The sequence below is a fragment of the Camelina sativa genome, chromosome 7 (genome assembly GCF_030686135.1).
Source record: "Camelina sativa cultivar CO46 ecotype springtype chromosome 7, ASM3068613v1".
Classification (NCBI taxonomy): Eukaryota; Viridiplantae; Streptophyta; class Magnoliopsida; order Brassicales; family Brassicaceae; genus Camelina; species Camelina sativa.
Genome location: NC_141886.1, coordinates 30,561,478 through 30,580,548, shown reverse-complemented (window position 1 = coordinate 30,580,548; position 19,071 = coordinate 30,561,478). Strand labels below are relative to the sequence as shown.

The 19,071-nt window shown below is 38.7% G+C and overlaps 4 protein-coding genes and 1 pseudogene across 13 annotated transcripts; 2 read left to right on the top strand and 3 right to left on the bottom strand.

Moving 5' to 3' along the window:
• Nucleotides 1-821: 821 nt before the first annotated feature.
• LOC104703192 (alpha,alpha-trehalose-phosphate synthase [UDP-forming] 1) lies at nucleotides 822-10,166 on the top strand. 9 transcript variants are annotated; one of them, XM_087457392.1, is made up of 20 exons: nucleotides 841-1,319; nucleotides 4,641-4,680; nucleotides 4,826-4,881; nucleotides 5,030-5,482; nucleotides 5,642-5,739; nucleotides 5,848-6,236; nucleotides 6,367-6,481; nucleotides 6,608-6,709; nucleotides 6,859-7,009; nucleotides 7,202-7,290; nucleotides 7,592-7,640; nucleotides 7,756-7,856; nucleotides 7,965-8,152; nucleotides 8,248-8,365; nucleotides 8,510-8,686; nucleotides 8,780-8,902; nucleotides 8,997-9,084; nucleotides 9,167-9,297; nucleotides 9,386-9,484; nucleotides 9,591-10,166. In XM_087457392.1, exons 4-20 carry the CDS (start codon nucleotides 5,098-5,100, stop codon nucleotides 10,023-10,025), a joined length of 2,838 nt encoding a protein of 945 aa, XP_087313518.1. In that variant the 5' UTR covers nucleotides 841-1,319; nucleotides 4,641-4,680; nucleotides 4,826-4,881; nucleotides 5,030-5,097; the 3' UTR covers nucleotides 10,026-10,166. The 9 variants fall into 9 exon arrangements, with proteins under 9 accessions (XP_087313516.1, XP_087313519.1, XP_087313518.1 ...); XM_087457393.1 differs by lacking the exon at nucleotides 4,641-4,680 and having other exon boundaries at nucleotides 838-1,319; XM_087457391.1 differs by lacking the exon at nucleotides 841-1,319 and having other exon boundaries at nucleotides 4,112-4,680.
• LOC147941874 (trifunctional UDP-glucose 4,6-dehydratase/UDP-4-keto-6-deoxy-D-glucose 3,5-epimerase/UDP-4-keto-L-rhamnose-reductase RHM1-like) lies at nucleotides 10,155-11,764 on the bottom strand. Its single transcript, XM_087457407.1, has 2 exons — nucleotides 10,883-11,764; nucleotides 10,155-10,802 (listed from the first exon to the last, which is right to left on the bottom strand). The coding sequence occupies exons 1-2, from the start codon at nucleotides 11,642-11,644 to the stop codon at nucleotides 10,359-10,361; spliced, it is 1,206 nt and encodes a 401-aa protein (XP_087313533.1). The 5' UTR covers nucleotides 11,645-11,764; the 3' UTR covers nucleotides 10,155-10,358.
• Nucleotides 11,765-12,138: 374 nt separating this feature from the next.
• LOC104704108 (E3 ubiquitin-protein ligase RSL1-like) lies at nucleotides 12,139-15,294 on the bottom strand. Its single transcript, XM_087457408.1, has 6 exons — nucleotides 15,078-15,294; nucleotides 14,199-14,355; nucleotides 13,679-14,058; nucleotides 12,796-13,553; nucleotides 12,608-12,707; nucleotides 12,139-12,330 (listed from the first exon to the last, which is right to left on the bottom strand). The coding sequence occupies exons 3-5, from the start codon at nucleotides 13,997-13,999 to the stop codon at nucleotides 12,617-12,619; spliced, it is 1,170 nt and encodes a 389-aa protein (XP_087313534.1). The 5' UTR covers nucleotides 14,000-14,058; nucleotides 14,199-14,355; nucleotides 15,078-15,294; the 3' UTR covers nucleotides 12,139-12,330; nucleotides 12,608-12,616.
• On the top strand, nucleotides 14,002-15,983 carry LOC147941873 (alpha,alpha-trehalose-phosphate synthase [UDP-forming] 1 pseudogene; annotated as a pseudogene). Its single transcript, XR_015562025.1, has 3 exons — nucleotides 14,002-14,060; nucleotides 15,244-15,301; nucleotides 15,408-15,983. The product of XR_015562025.1 is annotated as an alpha,alpha-trehalose-phosphate synthase [UDP-forming] 1 pseudogene (transcript).
• Nucleotides 15,972-19,000, bottom strand: LOC104703191 (trifunctional UDP-glucose 4,6-dehydratase/UDP-4-keto-6-deoxy-D-glucose 3,5-epimerase/UDP-4-keto-L-rhamnose-reductase RHM1). Its single transcript, XM_087457406.1, has 3 exons — nucleotides 18,631-19,000; nucleotides 16,700-18,295; nucleotides 15,972-16,619 (listed from the first exon to the last, which is right to left on the bottom strand). Exons 2-3 carry the CDS (start codon nucleotides 18,269-18,271, stop codon nucleotides 16,176-16,178), a joined length of 2,016 nt encoding a protein of 671 aa, XP_087313532.1. The 5' UTR covers nucleotides 18,272-18,295; nucleotides 18,631-19,000; the 3' UTR covers nucleotides 15,972-16,175.
• Between the last annotated feature and the right edge of the window lie 71 nt (nucleotides 19,001-19,071).

The window sequence follows — 19,071 nt, the reverse complement described above, 5'->3', positions numbered from 1 at the left end:
TTGACGCAAACAGATTTTTAAAAAAATATTAATTAAACGAATATACAAACCGTATAACAGTAACAGTACGAGTTAGTACTTAGTAGTATAGAAAGAAAAAAACGATGAGTTGGTATAAAATTATACGCGATGAGTCAGATGATACCCATGAAGTAAAAAAGTTATACGCTGACGTAAAGGTCCTCGTCGTGGTCTCTCATGCTGCCAATCAAATTTATTCCATATACACTGCATATAATAAGTTTCCATTAGATTAATTAAGCGCTTTTGGACCATAAGAAAAGGTATTATGCTAACACTTGCAATATTTTTTAAAATAGTTTCTAAAGGATGTTTACAGTTTTTATAGTTCTAAATTATAACTAGAGTTCGATTAACGAAAAGATTAGAACTTTCAAATTTCAGTTAGGATATATATGTTTTACAAGAATAAAAACACTACTAATTTGGAAATTTGAATTTGAGAGAGTCTATGTTGTTGTGAGTGGTTAAAACTAACTGCATGAGCAGAGAGAGAGAGAGAGAAAGAGTTGATTAGCATGATGATGGTTCAATGTCCAATGTCCACTACTCACCACGAAGTCAGTCTCTGGTGAGCTCGAAGTCCCATGTTAAAAAAGTACGTAGTGTGTGTGATGTTTAGACTGATAACTAACTGCAACTGGAAGGATTTTACCAAATACAGTAGTAGTTTTTCTTTATAGTAAAATTATCTAGTGGTAAGAACCAACCGTGGTTGATGATATATCACAGAGAGAAGGAAGGAAGACTCGATGGAACCTTAACATATATATTGGTCTCGCTCTATATAAGCTATAGCTGCATGATAAATCTTTCAACGAGTAAACCAATAGTAGTTTTATAGAGAAAAAAAAAAGTCTTTATTAGTGTAAGAGTATAATTAAGGAACTGGGAGTCAGCAATAATACCAGTATTATTTTGGATTTGATACATTTATTGGTAACTTTTGGTGGTGAGTGGGGGATGATGAGAGAGATATATATACTATTATTGACTCCTTTTTAATTATGGAATTTTAAAAGGGGGGCAAGGCGGGGGTGAAAAAAAAAAGGGGGAACAAATTCCCTCCAAATGATTGGGCCATAAACCACACACAGACAGAGAGGCTAAAGGCTCTCTCTCTCTATTTCTTCTGCTACTCCATAAACCCTACTACTTACTTACTACTTCTACACTCTTCTTTCTTTCTTTGTTCATCGATCTCTCTGATCGCTCTCAAACGGCTTTTGTGTCATAGTTCGTTCGTTCGTTCGTTCGTTCGTCGATCTTCTCTGATCCCGCCGCCTCGTATATTTTAGGTTAGTATTCGTTTTCTCTCATCTCATCGTTTTCTCGTTAGATTCCCCCCCCCCCCCCCTCCTGATTTTTTTTTGAGAGCTCTTCGTGTTCTTCATTTTCATTTCGCCGCGATTTGATTTAGGTTTTTTTTTTTTTTTTGAGCGTCGATTTGATTTTTTTTTTCCACCCTCTGATATCAATCGTTTGATCTTCTTTCTGATTAGCCTATGTTTGAAACGGTTCTAGATTCGGAATTGTTATCTTAGGAGGTTTCCTCGTAGCTTTTTTATTTGTTTGATCTCTGATTCGAATCAAAATTATATATCTAGTTGATTTTATTAATTATTATATGATTCGATTGCTCTGTTTCAATAAGTTTCCGGATTTTTTTTTACTCTTTCCTCATTCAAAAAAACTTTCAATGGTTTGAAGTTTTAGGTTAGGAAATCAAATCACATCACCAACTTAGAAATCTCCTCTTTCTTGTTTGTTTGTTTGTTTGTTGCGATCCTACGGTATAAAATAAAATTATAGATCATTAAGTCATGATCTAACTAAGAAATTAGTTCTAGTACACGTTAACAGATCAAAAATTAAATTAGATTTGGTTTGCCACCAAGGTGATCTTGTTTCCTTGTTTACAAAATCTTTCGATGATTAATTTTTTATTTTATTTTAAGGATGCTTTCTGTTTCAAGATCCTAAAAAGGGTGACAATGATGATGATAATCAGTGTTGGTTGAGTTAATTGGATAATATCTCGTTTTTATAGAATTGATCAGCACTAACACAATAACAACTACTCATTTTGATTGTTAACTTTTCTCATTGATCTCCCAATTAATACTTCCTAATTAAACAAAATCACTATTCGTACTAGTATCTTTTTTTTTTTTAAGTGATTTATGCGTAGGTTTCATCTTTTTCAAAAGGATATTATTTTCTTTCTTTCTTTTTTGCTTCTCAATTTAGAAGAGATCTTTGGTGGGGTCCTAGTGATTGTGGATTCTGTGCCTACTTGAATGAGAGTCACTGCAGTCTTCACGGGAAAAAGCAATTCCCTATCTTAATAAGTATTTTCTCATTTCTCTAAAATTTTGAATTTGGTTGAAACTGTGCCACTTGGTTACATTATATAGCCTTTAGATGTTTACAACAGATGATCATGCAAGGTGTAATTTATATATATTATTGTTGACTTGCCTTGTCATGGGAGGAGTTTTCTTGTGTGTGTGTGTGTGTTTGTTTTATTTATTTCAGCTAACATATTTTGTGGGGTTTATAAAACTTAAAACTTATACTAATTAGAAATAACAGGACATAGGCAAAGCAAAAGTGAGAGAGAGCAAATCGTACACCTCTTTCTTTTTTTTTTCTTTGGGCATAAAATATATATGATGCTTAGATTTGCTGTCTTAACTAGGTGGACCACAAAGTTTTCTTATACTTTCCTTTTCATCGCCTTTTCTTTACCGACACATACAATTGGACGCATCATATGTTGTCCATGCATACATGATCCACTTCCACACAGTGTATCAAAACACCTTAAAGTCTTCTTCTTCTACCATATACAACTAATTATTATACAAAGGAACATCGTGTCCTGCTCATGCTTGTTGTTGTCTTGTCTTGGGAAATCATGTGTCTGTTTTAATATGTAAAAAAAGTCAACGCTCTAAAACAGTAAAACTCTTTCTTAGTTACAAGAAAGACATTGAATTGAGATGGTTGTTGAAGCCCTTTTCTTAGTGTACATTTTTTCTAACGTTCGTAATCATTCAAAAGTTTGAATTATATCTGCAAGAGAGTGTGTTTTAGAAAATCAGTTGTCTGTTTTACCCCATTTTTACTTATGAAAAAGTCACATATTATAGTAGGGGTCGTCACTACTACTGCTTGGAAAGAAAAGAAACACTTTCTGTCTTTCTGACTTAAAGCATCTGATTCTCTTTTTTTTTTTTTTTTTTTTTTTTTGGACAAAGCATCTGATTCTCTTTTTGTTACTAAACAAGAATTTTTTGCTTCACAATTTCTTCCGTGGAGAAAAAAGAAAAAGGTTAGTTGAATTGTATATTTTATACAGTGTCTTTGTGGCAACAGTATACAGCACACTAACTTTAATCTCTTCTTTCTTGCATAATTTGATTAGACTCTTTACTGTTTTAGTGGTTCAAACTTCAAAGCTAGAATGAGTGTTATATTGAGGGGGGTTTAACTGATCTTATTTTACACGTGCATATGACATTGTCGCTAGCAATTCTTGTTTTCCACCCCTCTGTTCAGAGTTCAGAGTTCAGACTTCAGAGCGAGCAAGTACCTTTCTTTGTTTTTTTTGGGGGGGGGGGGGTGTTAAAACTTCATTTACATCTTATAGCTGTCTAATTAGGGGGTTGAAAAATGTCCTTAGCTATTTTCTTGGTCTATAGAATAATTTCCCTTTCTAGTAAAAAGAAAGAAACAGAATTGCATCAAAATCAAATCTAACGTCAGCTTCGGGGGAGTGAGAGATGGGTCAATTTCAGCTTAAAAACTCTTATTTTAATGTCATAAACTAAAATTAGGTCTCTCTCTCTTTGGTTACAAAAAGAAAAAAAAGAAAAAAAAAGTTTGGGCAGGAAGAGAGGAGCGGCTCCAGGATCCGGATAGACGAGTTGACCCATATATGATATATGTAACAAGTTGGTCTATCTATATATAAAAGTAGGAGAAGACAGAACCCTTCAAGGATTACGTCATCTCGACTTTTTAGTAATCTTTTTTTTTTTGATAACAAACAATTATAATAATATCCCCCGTGATTGCGAAGTGTGTGTGTGTGGTGGTGGTCTCTCTCCGCCCCCAAAATCTCCGGGCGATTTTTATCATTGCGCCTAAATAATTTACACAGGCGCACGGCGGTGTTTATATAAAACTAACTCGAAACGAAACTGTAGGTTTTCGAGGATTTTTCTTTTCGAGTTAAGTAAAAAAAAAGTAATTGTCTCTGTTTTTAATTTGGATGTGTGAAAACTTGCATGGCTGAGAAAGCTCTGTGTAGTCTGTAAAGCTTACACGAGGATTTTGTGCTCCCCTCCTCCTTCCCTAATATCTCATTCATTCTCTCTCTCTCTATTGATAATAATAATGTTACTCACACACCCGTTTCCCTTTCGCCTTCTCTCTGTCTGTTTTCCATCTTTTTTTTTTTTTTTTTTTTTTGGCTCTATTTACTTGCCCATCATCATCTCGATGATTACGACATGAAACCCACCACCTCAATATTACTCAATTCTTCACATTTTTATTATTATCTCATCTTAATTTCTTCTTCTTGAATTCTGTCCCAACCCTGTCTTCAGGTGCCCTTTCCTCTTTTCTTTTTCTCTCTAGCTGCTTAAGGTATTTCTGCTTTGTTTTCTTGTAAATCCGTTTCTTGTGATTCATTCTTATGCTAATTCTTGGCCTGTTAATTATGACCTTAGGATCCTTTTTGACACTATCTTGTGTTTTTCTTTTCTCTTCCCTCTTTTTCAATAACCTTTAGATGATAATTCCTTGGCCTGATGGGGTTCTTTAACATTCGACTCAAGTGATTCCAGTGTATGGGTGATAGACAACGACATTTCAGTGTCTTCTCTTTTTTCTTTCTTTCCTTCTTTGTCTATTATGTTATATGTATATATCTGCTTTACTTGACACTTGGTTTCTTTATGTTGTCTGATTTGCTTTTACAACTAAATAAATGCAGGTTCCAGTCGTTTCTTGGAGTGTACATAACTTCAAACTGGTGTTTTTGTTCTGTTTTCTTGTAAGCGTATGCCTGGAAATAAGTACAACTGCAGTTCTTCTCATATCCCACTCTCTCGAACCGAACGGCTCTTGAGAGACAGAGAGCTCCGAGAGAAGAGGAAGAGCAACCGAGCTCGTAATCCTAATGATGTTGTTGGCAGTTCCGACAACTCTGAGAACGACCTGCGTTTAGAAGGCGACAGTTCTACCAGGCAATATGTTGAACAGTACTTGGAAGGTGCTGCTGCTGCAAGGGCACACGATGATGCTTGTGAGAGGCAAGAAGCAAGGCCTTATAACAGGCAACGCCTACTTGTTGTGGCTAACAGGCTCCCAGTTTCCGCGGTCAGAAGAGGTGAAGATTCATGGTCTCTCGAGATCAGTGCTGGTGGTCTAGTTAGTGCTCTCTTAGGTATATCTCTCTCTCTCTTTTTCCTTGACTTCTTTTTCATTTCTCATATCACTCGCTTAGTATCCAGTTCAATAAACAAAACATTGAAGGTGGTTTTAGTTGTTGAAGTCTTTGCACGATTTATTAGTAGGCTGACATAAAATTATTGACCTTGTGAAGGTGTAAAGGAATTTGAGGCCAGATGGATTGGATGGGCTGGAGTTAATGTGCCTGATGAGGTTGGGCAGAAGGCACTTACCAAAGCTTTGGCTGAAAAGGTACAGAGCATCTCTTCCTCCATGTTGCTGCCAATGATAATATATTCATTCTCCTCTTGATTATTATAGACTATGTCATTTGATATATTTTTTTTTTCTAACTTGCAGAGGTGTATACCTGTGTTTCTTGATGAAGAGATTGTTCATCAGTACTACAATGGTTATTGCAACAATATTCTGTGGCCTCTGTTTCACTACCTTGGACTTCCACAAGAAGATCGTCTTGCCACAACAAGAAGTTTCCAGTCTCAATTTGCTGCATACAAAAAGGCGAATCAAATGTTCGCTGATGTTGTCAATGAGCACTACGAAGAGGGAGATGTTGTCTGGTGCCATGATTACCATCTTATGTTCCTTCCTAAATGCCTTAAGGAATACAACAGTAAGATGAAAGTTGGATGGTTTCTCCATACACCATTCCCTTCTTCTGAGATACACAGGACACTTCCATCACGATCAGAGCTCCTTCGCTCAGTTCTTGCTGCTGATTTAGTTGGGTAAAATCTCAGTTTTGCTTCTATTTATTTTCAAGCACAACTGTGACAGGTTCAAATTCTATGTGTTATCGTTTCAACCAACCTTAGGTAACACAGCAGACTTACAGAACTCATATGGTTTACTTTTCAGCTTCCATACATATGACTATGCAAGACACTTTGTAAGTGCGTGCACTCGTATTCTTGGACTTGAAGGAACACCTGAGGGAGTTGAGGATCAAGGAAGGCTCACTCGAGTTGCTGCTGTATGAACATCTCATCACTTCAACCCTCACATATTATTCACACACAGTGACAAAACAACTCATAATACCAGTGTTGTGTTTTGAAAGCCTTGTAACATTATATTCTGTGTTTGCTTTGGATTTCAGTTTCCAATTGGCATAGACTCTGAGCGGTTTATACGAGCACTTGAGGTCACTGAAGTCATACAACACATGAAGGAACTGAAAGAAAGATTTGCTGGCAGAAAGGTACAGATTTTTCTATCTTTGATATCTTAAAGGTCTACAAAAGAGCCAGTTACCATGGGAAACCTCGCTGATCTATTCTAAAGCAAGTCAATGAAAGTATCACTTCGAATTAGTTATCCTTACTCTTCATAATGTTTTGTTCTTGATAGGTGATGTTAGGTGTTGATCGCCTTGATATGATCAAAGGGATTCCACAAAAGATTCTGGCATTTGAAAAATTTCTCGAGGAAAATGCAAGCTGGCGTGATAAAGTGGTGTTATTGCAAATTGCGGTGCCAACAAGAACAGACGTCCCTGAATGTAGGGTTTCTTACTTTTTGAGTTTATTTATAGCTTCTCTGATGTATATAGTTGCATACAAGGAATCATGTCACCAAAACTTCGGTAGGCTGTGGTAGTTGAACTAGGAACCTAATCTCTTTAAACCACAGAAATTTGAAACCATTATTAGCTAATGGATTATCTTCCGAATGTATATTTCTTCTCTTACAGATCAAAAACTCACAAGCCAAGTTCATGAAATTGTGGGACGCATTAATGGTCGTTTTGGGACACTGACTGCTGTTCCAATACATCACCTGGTCTGTTTTCTCCTGGTCTATGCTTCTTCAGCTAGTTTTGGATATTATGATTTCTCACTAGCTGTAGTTCCTTTTTCGTTTCATAAAAGATGATCTTGCGTTTCTACAATTGAATTTTAGACCTCTGCAGCCCTCAGCATTTTTGTGACTTGCATCCTTCTTATGTTAGGAATCGAAAATTGAATTAGCAATACATTCTTGCTGGTACCATGGATAGAGAACATATTATATATACCTGGATCTTATAGTTTGAAATTGCAACTCTGACTCTGATAAAATCCTCATTCCCTGTCACTGTCAGGATCGTTCTCTGGACTTTCATGCCTTATGTGCACTTTATGCTGTCACAGGTAAATTGTCTGGATACCTATGACGTGGTTACTTACCAAGTCTCAGGAATGTCATTTCCAGTTCAAGAGTGTTCCTTTCTGCCATCTGATATGTTTCTTTGATTTCTTTCTTCAGATGTTGCACTTGTCACATCTTTGAGAGATGGAATGAACCTTGTCAGTTACGAATTTGTTGCTTGCCAAGAGGCCAAAAAGGGAGTCCTCATTCTTAGTGAAGTAATAACTCCTACTTTGCATCTTGATATAGTTCTAATTTTAAAGTAATAAAATTCAGTCAGAGGTATGTGTTTCCATGTGTGGTTTTAAGTTGCATTTGTTTTACAGTTTGCAGGTGCTGCACAGTCTCTGGGTGCTGGAGCTATTCTTGTGAATCCTTGGAACATAACAGAAGTTGCTGCCTCCATTGGACAGGCTCTAAATATGACAGCTGAAGAAAGAGAGAAAAGACATCGGCATAATTTTCATCATGTCAAAACCCACACTGCTCAAGAGTGGGCTGAAACTTTCGTGAGGTATATATGCAAATCAATGAAGACATTACTATTCCATTTTACCAGCTTTTAATGTGTTCAAGCTATTAAAAATGCAACTCTTAACAAATCTACAGTGAACTAAATGACACCGTAATTGAGGCACAACTACGAATTAGTAAAGTCCCACCTGAGCTTCCACAGCATGATGCAATTCAACGGTATTCAAAGTCCAACAACAGGCTACTGATCCTTGTAAGTGGTTGTTGTCAACTTGTTTAGACATAAAAAAAAAGAGTTGTGAAGTACTTCATAGTTCTGTTTCTCATAGTCATCCCTTGGGAGATGCCTTTAACCTTGCTTCTGCTCACTATGTCTTGTGGCTGTAAATACATTCAGGGTTTCAATGCAACATTGACCGAACCAGTGGATAATCAAGGAAGAAGAGGCGATCAAATAAAGGAGATGGATCTTAATCTACACCCTGAGCTAAAAGGACCTTTAAAGGCATTATGCAGTGATCCAAGTACAACCATAGTTGTCCTGAGTGGAAGCAGCAGAAGCGTTTTGGATAAAGTACTTAATCTTATTTCTTTCTGTCAGTTTCCTTCTAATCTTTTCTTGTTATAGTAATTTCCCTGACTGGTCACTTAATATACTTAAAATCAGAACTTCGGAGAGTATGATATGTGGTTGGCCGCAGAAAATGGGATGTTCCTAAGGCTTACTAATGGAGAGTGGATGACTACAATGCCAGAACATTTGAACATGGAATGGGTTGATAGCGTTAAGGTAAAGTAGATTGATGGTTCACAAAAAACAGCATCTCAAACTTGGTAACTCTCTTTATGTCCCCTTGCTGAATTCTTGTTTTGCCTATTTGTAGCATGTTTTTAAGTACTTCACTGAGAGAACTCCTAGGTCACACTTTGAAACACGCGATACTTCACTTATATGGAACTACAAATATGCAGGTACTTACTTCTCTATTTTTACCTGATCTGATTTGCCTTTCAGTCACCCCTGATTCACTTATTATCTCATTCTTCCCTGTAGATATCGAATTTGGGAGACTTCAAGCAAGAGATTTGTTACAACACTTATGGACAGGTCCAATCTCTAATGCATCAGTTGATGTTGTCCAAGGAAGCCGCTCTGTAGAAGTCCGTGCGGTTGGTGTGACAAAGGTAAAAGCAAAATATCCATCAATAGCCTTTTCCTGTCTATTCTGTATCGCCTTAGATTCTCACATTTCAGAAATCGATCATTTCTCAGGGAGCCGCAATAGACCGCATTCTAGGAGAGATAGTGCATAGCAAGTCGATGACCACACCCATTGATTACGTCTTGTGCATTGGTCATTTCTTGGGGAAGGTGATTAAAGCTTTTCTTGTAATATATACCATATCCAGGTTCTAGACTCTCTGAGGGATCTTCTTGATACAAATGTCTCTTTGACACTATGTTTAATAACAAACAGGACGAAGATGTTTACACCTTCTTCGAACCAGAACTTCCATCCGACATACCAGCCATTGCACGAGTCAGACCATCATCTGATAGTGGAAGTAAGTCATCATCAGGAGACCGAAGACCGCCGTCAAAGTCGACACATAACAACAAAAGTGGACCAAAATCTTCATCATCCTCTAACTCTAACAACAACAACAACAAGTCCTCACAGAGATCTCTTCAGACAACAGAAAGAAAAAGCGGATCCAACCATAGCTTAGGAAACTCAAGACGGCCTTCACCAGAGAAGATCTCATGGAATGTTCTTGACCTCAAAGGAGAGAATTACTTCTCTTGCGCTGTGGGTCGTACTCGCACCAATGCCAGATATCTCCTTGGTTCACCTGACGACGTTGTTTGCTTCCTTGAGAAGCTCGCCGACACGACGACATCCTCACCTTAATATCCCGAGACGGTGTCAAGTGAGTTCATCATGTAACCCAATAAAAATTATTGTTTTGTAACAAAAAGCAGCCATTACCAGACTCTTTTGAGTGGTTTGATTCTAATATAATAAGAGTAGAGCAACTTGTGACAAAATAAAGAGAAACTTATGACAAAAATGAGAACAAAGAACACAATAGAGAAATATTACAACAAGCTCTTATTACATAAGCAAATCTAGTGAAGGAAGTGGAAGGATAAGGTAATTAAACAATAACACAAAGAGAACAAATATAATAGAAACTGATATTAGAGGTGATTAATCTAATGACGAATCACAATCCTTGACTCTTCAGGTTTTCTTGTTTGGCTCGAATGCATACTTAATCAGAGACTCCTTAATAGAGAGTAGCTCAGGGAACTCTTTCTTGAGCTTAGAAGCGTCCATCTCGTTGTTGCTTCTTGGAGCCACGATAACTTTAGCTTGCTCCTCTAGTGTGAAGTTTGCCCATTTGAATTCAGGGTTGATGTAGTCTCTGTACATCTCTAGGATCTCGTTGTGACTCACCACACCTGGGTTTGTGAAGTTCCAGATTCCTCTCAAGTTTCTTTTAGCCATCTCAATGGAGATTGGTAAAAGCTCGTCCAACACAGTCATGCTGTTTGGGATGTTCACTACTTTGTTGTACCTGGAGATCTTGGTGATGAAGTTCCGCGGGTTGTTAAGATCTGAGGATATCGGCATCCTTACTCTCAAAGTGCAAACGTTGTCAAACTCCTTTAGCAGTTCCTCAACCTGTAGACACATTCATAACAAAATTAGCATACATAGGAAGGCAAGACGTCAGAGATAAGAGTGTTGAATCTTTGAGTTACCATGGCTTTGGTTTTTGAGTAGAAAGAACCAGTGAAGTTGGGTGTGTCTTCCTCTTTGAAGCCAATTCCTGAACCTTCCGGATGCTTGTCATCATATTCGAATATACAACCAGTAGCGAAGTTCATCATGAGGAGTCCGTGCTCTCTGCAGACATCAGCTAGAGTCAACGTGCCAGCGACATTGGCACGGATAGTCTCGGTCTTGTGAGACTCACACCAGTCAACATTGGGTCTCCCAGTCACACCAGCGGAATTGAAAACATGGGTTGGCTTAACGGTCAGAATATCCTGCAAAAGGGATGATCGATCCTCCAACCGTCCTTTCCCATACTCGTAAGCAATTCCTTGCTTCTCACATATCTTTCCAAGCAGACCACCAATCCACCCGGTCCTTCCATATATCAAGAACTTGAGGGAAGGCTTTTGCGGTGTGCCGCTGCTGCTCCTTGGGCTTGGAACCACCACCATATGGGTTTGACTTGGCTTTTCAGATAAAGTAGCTGCCAAAGAATTGTCCTCGGAGCCATCAAAGTGTCTCCCACCAGGCATCATCAGCATCCTTGGATGAGGAAGCAACGCTCCAGAAACATCTCCCCACCATTCCGGGTTCTGTGTGTACCAATCCATAGTTTTCTTTAACCCTTCCTCCCACGTGGTCCTCTCAGACCATCCCAGCTTTTTGAGCTTCTCATCGTCAAGGAAGTACCTCTGGTCGTTGAAAGGTCTGTTGTCGACATACTTGATGTTAGCCTCAGGGTCCATGTTGAAGAGTTTGCAGATATCAGTGGCAACATCATTCACTCTCCTCTCCTTCTTGGTCCCGATATTGTAAACATGGCCAACTTCTCCCTTGTGAAGAACAACTTCAAAAGACGAACTGGTGGAAGAAGTGGAGAATTTCAACATCAGAAAATCCAACTTATGTAGAGGAGGAGATGGAAACGACGCGACCAATGCGGTTTTCCTCTGGCTCTGAAGCTGCAAGCAGAACTGAACAACCTCCGTTTCAGTATCTCAGCCACGTTAGGACATACCCAATGTTCATATTTGGTGGGTCTGTAGGATCGCGTGTGGCAACTGTCGCTTTCCTGTAACTCATTTTCAATCTTATAGACTCAACTGTGTGATGATAATCTTCTATAATTCGTATTCGTAACTTTTCCTACGAAATGATATTGCTCTTAAATGATGGTCAAGTGCAATACTGCGGCTGAGTCTCTTTTAATTACTCAATATAAACTAATTCAATTCAATAATTAGTAAGCAAAGCATAAAGTAATTCACTTCAAACTTTTGAGCTTCATTACATAAACTTATTAATATATCCATTAAATAAAAACATTAAACACAATAACTTGAGAATCCAAACAAGAGTATTTTCCAGAGTACTTAGGGCTAGACTGATGAGCTTCCTCCGAGTGAGTCTGACATCCAGGAGATGCATTCTCCTGCAGTTGATTAGAAGATTCAGCACAAGGTTCGAGAGTTCATGAATATGCATCACATACTTGTTCGGTTTTTCATTTAGCGTCTAAAGACTACATAAGCTCAAACTGTTATGTTTTCATTTCCTCTAAACTCATAGAGTGTTCGTACAAAATTCATAGTGGGCTCTCAGACAAACGGTAGCATATCATCACTAATATCTTCAACATCATCAAAACAAGTCATCTTTGTCTTATAAGTTATATAAGAAACTATTTGGAATGATCTATATAGTCAAACCTTGGATGTTTATTTCCCTGAGCGCGAGCATCCACATGTCAGTTTCTTCTTCTTTTTACACGCAGCCCCACATGTGTAACAGAACTCGTGTGCGCAGTGTCTGCCATGAACAAAAGACAGATAGTTAGAGTCAGATTTGAACAGATAAAATATATATAAAACCAGGCTCAGTAAAAAATGTCCGATACCTGCAAGTCATTTGTTTGCACCCGCCACCATGTTCAATGATAATCCCACACTTGGGACACTTTTTCAATCCCTCTGTCTTCACAAAAGACTCAAAAAGCGCCGCGTCAGATTTCACGTAAGACTCCGACTTCTTGAACTCATCGCAGGTCATCTTGTTGTGCCATGGAACATGGCATTTTTTGCAGAAAGACAAGCCGCACTCCGTGCACTTGCGTGCTTCTGACTGCCGAGGATTTTTATTGCGTACATGCTTAATGAGGTCGAGGTCCGACATCAGAAAGGAACAAGAAGGGTTGGGACAGTAGACTCTGTCTTTAACGGGGATGGCCTTCGCCTTTTTGCGCTGGATCATAAGAGTAATAGCATCAGCATCAGCAAAACCTCTACAATCCTCTGGCACAAGATCATTCTCGCAATCTGGGTAAGGGCAGATTGCTGTGTTGTTCCCTCGTAGAAGTTGTTCGGATGAGAAAGGCTTCCTCATGCACGTAACGCAGATGCGGTGGAAGCAGCCGCGCACCTCAAACTTATCATTAGGTGAAACGTAAGAGTAGCAGACCGGACAAGTCTCATACTCGGTGTCGCCCTCACACCATCTAGTGTGGGAAGCTATAGCATCTTTTGCTAGCTTAAAGACAGAATTGATGTCTCTGCTTACAGCAAGTGCCTGACAAGACTTGAATCTTGTCTGAAGAAGAAGCACTTGCTCCAAAAGTTTTGATATAATGGACTCGTTCGGTGTAGCTTTACGAGTAACCTGTAAAAACAAAACGAAAGAAAAAAAACATGAGTGAGTGAGAGGCGTGAATAACAACAACACACGTACGTACGTACATGAGGATATAATTGGATTCAGGGTAAAAGAAGAAGAGAGAAACTTACGTAGCCCAAGATATTGGAGTCGTCACAGAAGAATTGGATACTTTCCACACTGAGTTGCAAGGCCCATTTCAAGCCGTGAATGAGGGCAGCCAGTTCCGCAGCTTCTGGGTGTGCCAGCTTTTGGGTTATCAGAGCTTTATTAATCTCCAGTTTCGTGTCATCGTTAGAGTTACAGAGGGACAAACCTAAACCAACGACCAGCATTGTATCATCCTTAATAAGCTCTTCACTCACCAAACCCTTGGAGTGTAACCGATAGGTATGAATTGCGGTTAAGGAGGAGGATTCTCCGAGGATTCTCGGAGGAGGAGGATTCACCATGAATGGATAATGACTCGGAATTAGCGATAAAGGATGCGGATGATCTTAAACGTGTGTATCTGTACGTAGGAAAATAAAACCAAAGTGGTACGTAGGATTTATAATAAATTTTATATTCAAAATCTGAAACTTGGATGATACAAAAAATCTGAAACTTTCAACCCCAGAATTGAAACTTGATGATTTGACGCTCACATACCTCCAAAACCCCACTTGAAGCCAAGCTTGAATCAAAGCTCAGACACGTTGATCGAATCAAGCAAGAGAATCTCGTAGTAAAAACCAAAGCAGATATCTTGAAGATCAAGATGAGGCGAGATTGGATGAAATTGTTTTGCTGGTAGGGTTGATGGAACCTATATATATATATAAAGAAATGTTAAATTACTGTATAATGGAAATCATTAAATCAATATCTAAAAAAGTTAAATTAACATATATAAAAGGAAATTAATCTTTTAAGAAAAAAATCTTACCCCTACGGTTTATACATATGGCAAAACAATTAAATCTTCACTAATAATATTCATCATCGATTGGCATACTAAAATCCTAACTGTGATTATATTCAAATCACAAGATCGGTAATTTGATATCTAGAATCTGGACAAAGGAAACTGTTATCAAAAATTGATTTGCATAGATTTGATTATTATTCTACTAATAGATGCAAATGGTTGAAAGGGTTGGAATGACCATTAATTAATACAATTTTTTTTTTTTACCATTTTAAATGAATAAGTTGGAAAAATTATTCAACCACAAGTTATTCAAGCAATTTTGTTCAACTCATTCATGCCTATGCAACCATTTCCATCTAATATATGCTAATACTCAAAAAAAAAATGGGGCGACGACAATTGCGACAGCAAGATTTCTTATCTGCCCTCATCTAAAAAAATGAACAAAAGTTCAACCAATTATAAGGGGATTAAAATTTCAAAACCCAGATGAAGAAGAAGAATATCGATTAAGATTTATTTGAGTAATTTCGTCGAGCAATTGGTGAACAATCTAGGAAAGAGACCGGATATGGAATAAAAAATCTAACTTGACTCAAGATTAGTAAGAGATTCACCTGGTAGAGATGGTGCACCCGCAAATTAATGGTGGTGGTCTCTGTTTTGCACAAACGAGAACCTTTAATCACTAGTTCATCATTCTCTCTAAATTTCAAAGTTTTTTTTCCAAGGAGGAATCAAAGTAGAAGAATTGAAAAAGAAGAGTTAGGGATTTGGTTGAAGAAGAAAAAAAAAAAAACTCATTGATTACGTCTTGTGCATTGGTCATTTCTTGGGGAAGGTGATTAAAGCTTTTCTTGTAATATATACCATATCCAGGTTCTAGACTCTCTGAGGGATCTTCTTGATACAAATGTCTCTTTGACACTATGTTTAATAACAAACAGGACGAAGATGTTTACACCTTCTTCGAACCAGAACTTCCATCCGACATACCAGCCATTGCACGAGTCAGACCATCATCTGATAGTGGAAGTAAGTCATCATCAGGAGACCGAAGACCGCCGTCAAAGTCGACACATAACAACAAAAGTGGACCAAAATCTTCATCATCCTCTAACTCTAACAACAACAACAACAAGTCCTCACAGAGATCTCTTCAGACAACAGAAAGAAAAAGCGGATCCAACCATAGCTTAGGAAACTCAAGACGGCCTTCACCAGAGAAGATCTCATGGAATGTTCTTGACCTCAAAGGAGAGAATTACTTCTCTTGCGCTGTGGGTCGTACTCGCACCAATGCCAGATATCTCCTTGGTTCACCTGACGACGTTGTTTGCTTCCTTGAGAAGCTCGCCGACACGACGACATCCTCACCTTAATATCCCGAGACGGTGTCAAGTGAGTTCATCATGTAACCCAATAAAAATTATTGTTTTGTAACAAAAAGCAGCCATTACCAGACTCTTTTGAGTGGTTTGATTCTAATATAATAAGAGTAGAGCAACTTGTGACAAAATAAAGAGAAACTTATGACAAAAATGAGAACAAAGAACACAATAGAGAAATATTACAACAAGCTCTTATTACATAAGCAAATCTAGTGAAGGAAGTGGAAGGATAAGGTAATTAAACAATAACACAAAGAGAACAAATATAATAGAAACTGATATTAGAGGTGATTAATCTAATGACGAATCACAATCCTTGACTCTTCAGGTTTTCTTGTTTGGCTCGAATGCATACTTAATCAGAGACTCCTTAATAGAGAGTAGCTCAGGGAACTCTTTCTTGAGCTTAGAAGCGTCCATCTCGTTGTTGCTTCTTGGAGCCACGATAACTTTAGCTTGCTCCTCTAGTGTGAAGTTTGCCCATTTGAATTCAGGGTTGATGTAGTCTCTGTACATCTCTAGGATCTCGTTGTGACTCACCACACCTGGGTTTGTGAAGTTCCAGATTCCTCTCAAGTTTCTTTTAGCCATCTCAATGGAGATTGGTAAAAGCTCGTCCAACACAGTCATGCTGTTTGGGATGTTCACTACTTTGTTGTACCTGGAGATCTTGGTGATGAAGTTCCGCGGGTTGTTAAGATCTGAGGATATCGGCATCCTTACTCTCAAAGTGCAAACGTTGTCAAACTCCTTTAGCAGTTCCTCAACCTGTAGACACATTCATAACAAAATTAGCATACATAGGAAGGCAAGACGTCAGAGATAAGAGTGTTGAATCTTTGAGTTACCATGGCTTTGGTTTTTGAGTAGAAAGAACCAGTGAAGTTGGGTGTGTCTTCCTCTTTGAAGCCAATTCCTGAACCTTCCGGATGCTTGTCATCATATTCGAATATACAACCAGTAGCGAAGTTCATCATGAGGAGTCCGTGCTCTCTGCAGACATCAGCTAGAGTCAACGTGCCAGCGACATTGGCACGGATAGTCTCGGTCTTGTGAGACTCACACCAGTCAACATTGGGTCTCCCAGTCACACCAGCGGAATTGAAAACATGGGTTGGCTTAACGGTCAGAATATCCTGCAAAAGGGATGATCGATCCTCCAACCGTCCTTTCCCATACTCGTAAGCAATTCCTTGCTTCTCACATATCTTTCCAAGCAGACCACCAATCCACCCGGTCCTTCCATATATCAAGAACTTGAGGGAAGGCTTTTGCGGTGTGCCGCTGCTGCTCCTTGGGCTTGGAACCACCACCATATGGGTTTGACTTGGCTTTTCAGATAAAGTAGCTGCCAAAGAATTGTCCTCGGAGCCATCAAAGTGTCTCCCACCAGGCATCATCAGCATCCTTGGATGAGGAAGCAACGCTCCAGAAACATCTCCCCACCATTCCGGGTTCTGTGTGTACCAATCCATAGTTTTCTTTAACCCTTCCTCCCACGTGGTCCTCTCAGACCATCCCAGCTTTTTGAGCTTCTCATCGTCAAGGAAGTACCTCTGGTCGTTGAAAGGTCTGTTGTCGACATACTTGATGTTAGCCTCAGGGTCCATGTTGAAGAGTTTGCAGATATCAGTGGCAACATCATTCACTCTCCTCTCCTTCTTGGTCCCGATATTGTAAACATGGCCAACTTCTCCCTTGTGAAGAACAACTTCAAAAGCCTCAGCAACGTCTTCACAGTAAAGGTAGCTCCTAACATTGGACCCATCCCCATGAATGGGAAGAACTTGGCCTCTCATAGCCAGCAACATGAACTTGGGAATCAACTTCTCAGGAAACTGATTGGGTCCGTAGACGTTGTTCCCACGGGTGGTAATAACAGGCAAGCCATAAGATCTACCATAAGCCATAACAAGCATCTCGGCACCAGCTTTGGTAGCAGAGTAAGGGTTGGTGGGAAGAAGCTGAGAAGCCTCATGGTTACCAACAAGAGCATCCTCATCAGTCTCACCATAAACTTCATCAGTACTGACATGAATAAACCTCGTGATCTGACCAGTGACTTTACAAGCCTCAAGGAGGACATGAGTCCCGTAGATGTTGTTCTTAGTAAACTCGAAACTGTTGCCGAAGGAATTGTCGACATGGGTCTGGGCAGCGAAGTGCATGATGGTGTCGATACCTTCAGTGATGAGGAGATGATTGACCAGGTCAGCACTGGCGATGTCACCTTTGACAAACTTGAAATTGGGAGAGTGTCGAGATGGATTGAGGTTCTTGAGGTTTGAACAGTAATCGAGTTTGTCAAGGACAACGATTTTGTAATGAGGATAGGTCCGTATGAGTCTGTTGGCGACATGTGATGCGATGAAACCAGCTGCTCCGGTGATGAGAATGTTCTTTGGAGTATACGAAGACATGATGATTTTTGATTTTCAAAAACGCTGCGTTTTTTTTGCAAAGAATTGAATAGATCAGCGATGCATGTAATGTAGCAACAACAATATATATATATATAAAAAAACAGATCCTTAAGAGTTTAGAGAATGAATCAGCAGATCTAACGAAATAAAAAAAACGTAAACGCAATTGGGAAAAAAAAAAGCTCAGATCCAAAATCTAAATCAGAGAGCAGACAGAGTACAGAAACCACGATTCGGTAGCAAACATCAATTCGGATTAGAAAAAGAGAAGTGAGCTGTGATAAAAAAAAAAAAAAAAAAAAAAAAAAACTCGGCGAAGCATTATGTAAAATTCGAGATTCTCTAAAACAACATACCTTTGAATTCTCAGATCTTCAACGTTCAAAACAACCTTAGACCGGGGGCAATAGGAATTGGGAAATTTCGAGATAATGTGAAGATGAAGAAGGTGACGAAGAAGCGAAAGAAACGGAGGAGAAGAAGAAGAAGAAGAATCAAAATTCAAAAAAAAAAGAGTCTTCAAAATAGAGAGAAAGAGAGAAGAAACACAAAAGACTCTCCTGCTGATGAGGGAAGGAAGATGAGTCTACGAAAATTCTTTTTATATTACTGTGACTTACGAATTTACCCTTTCTGTTCTCACTTATTTACAATAGCGGGTAGGTACACGACTTGACTTGCGTGTTCAAATTGCGCGTTTTCTCAAACATACATTGACTCCCGCATGTTATTACTCCTTTTAATTACATGTTTTTTTGTCTATAATTTTTTACTTTTATATATATATATATATATAT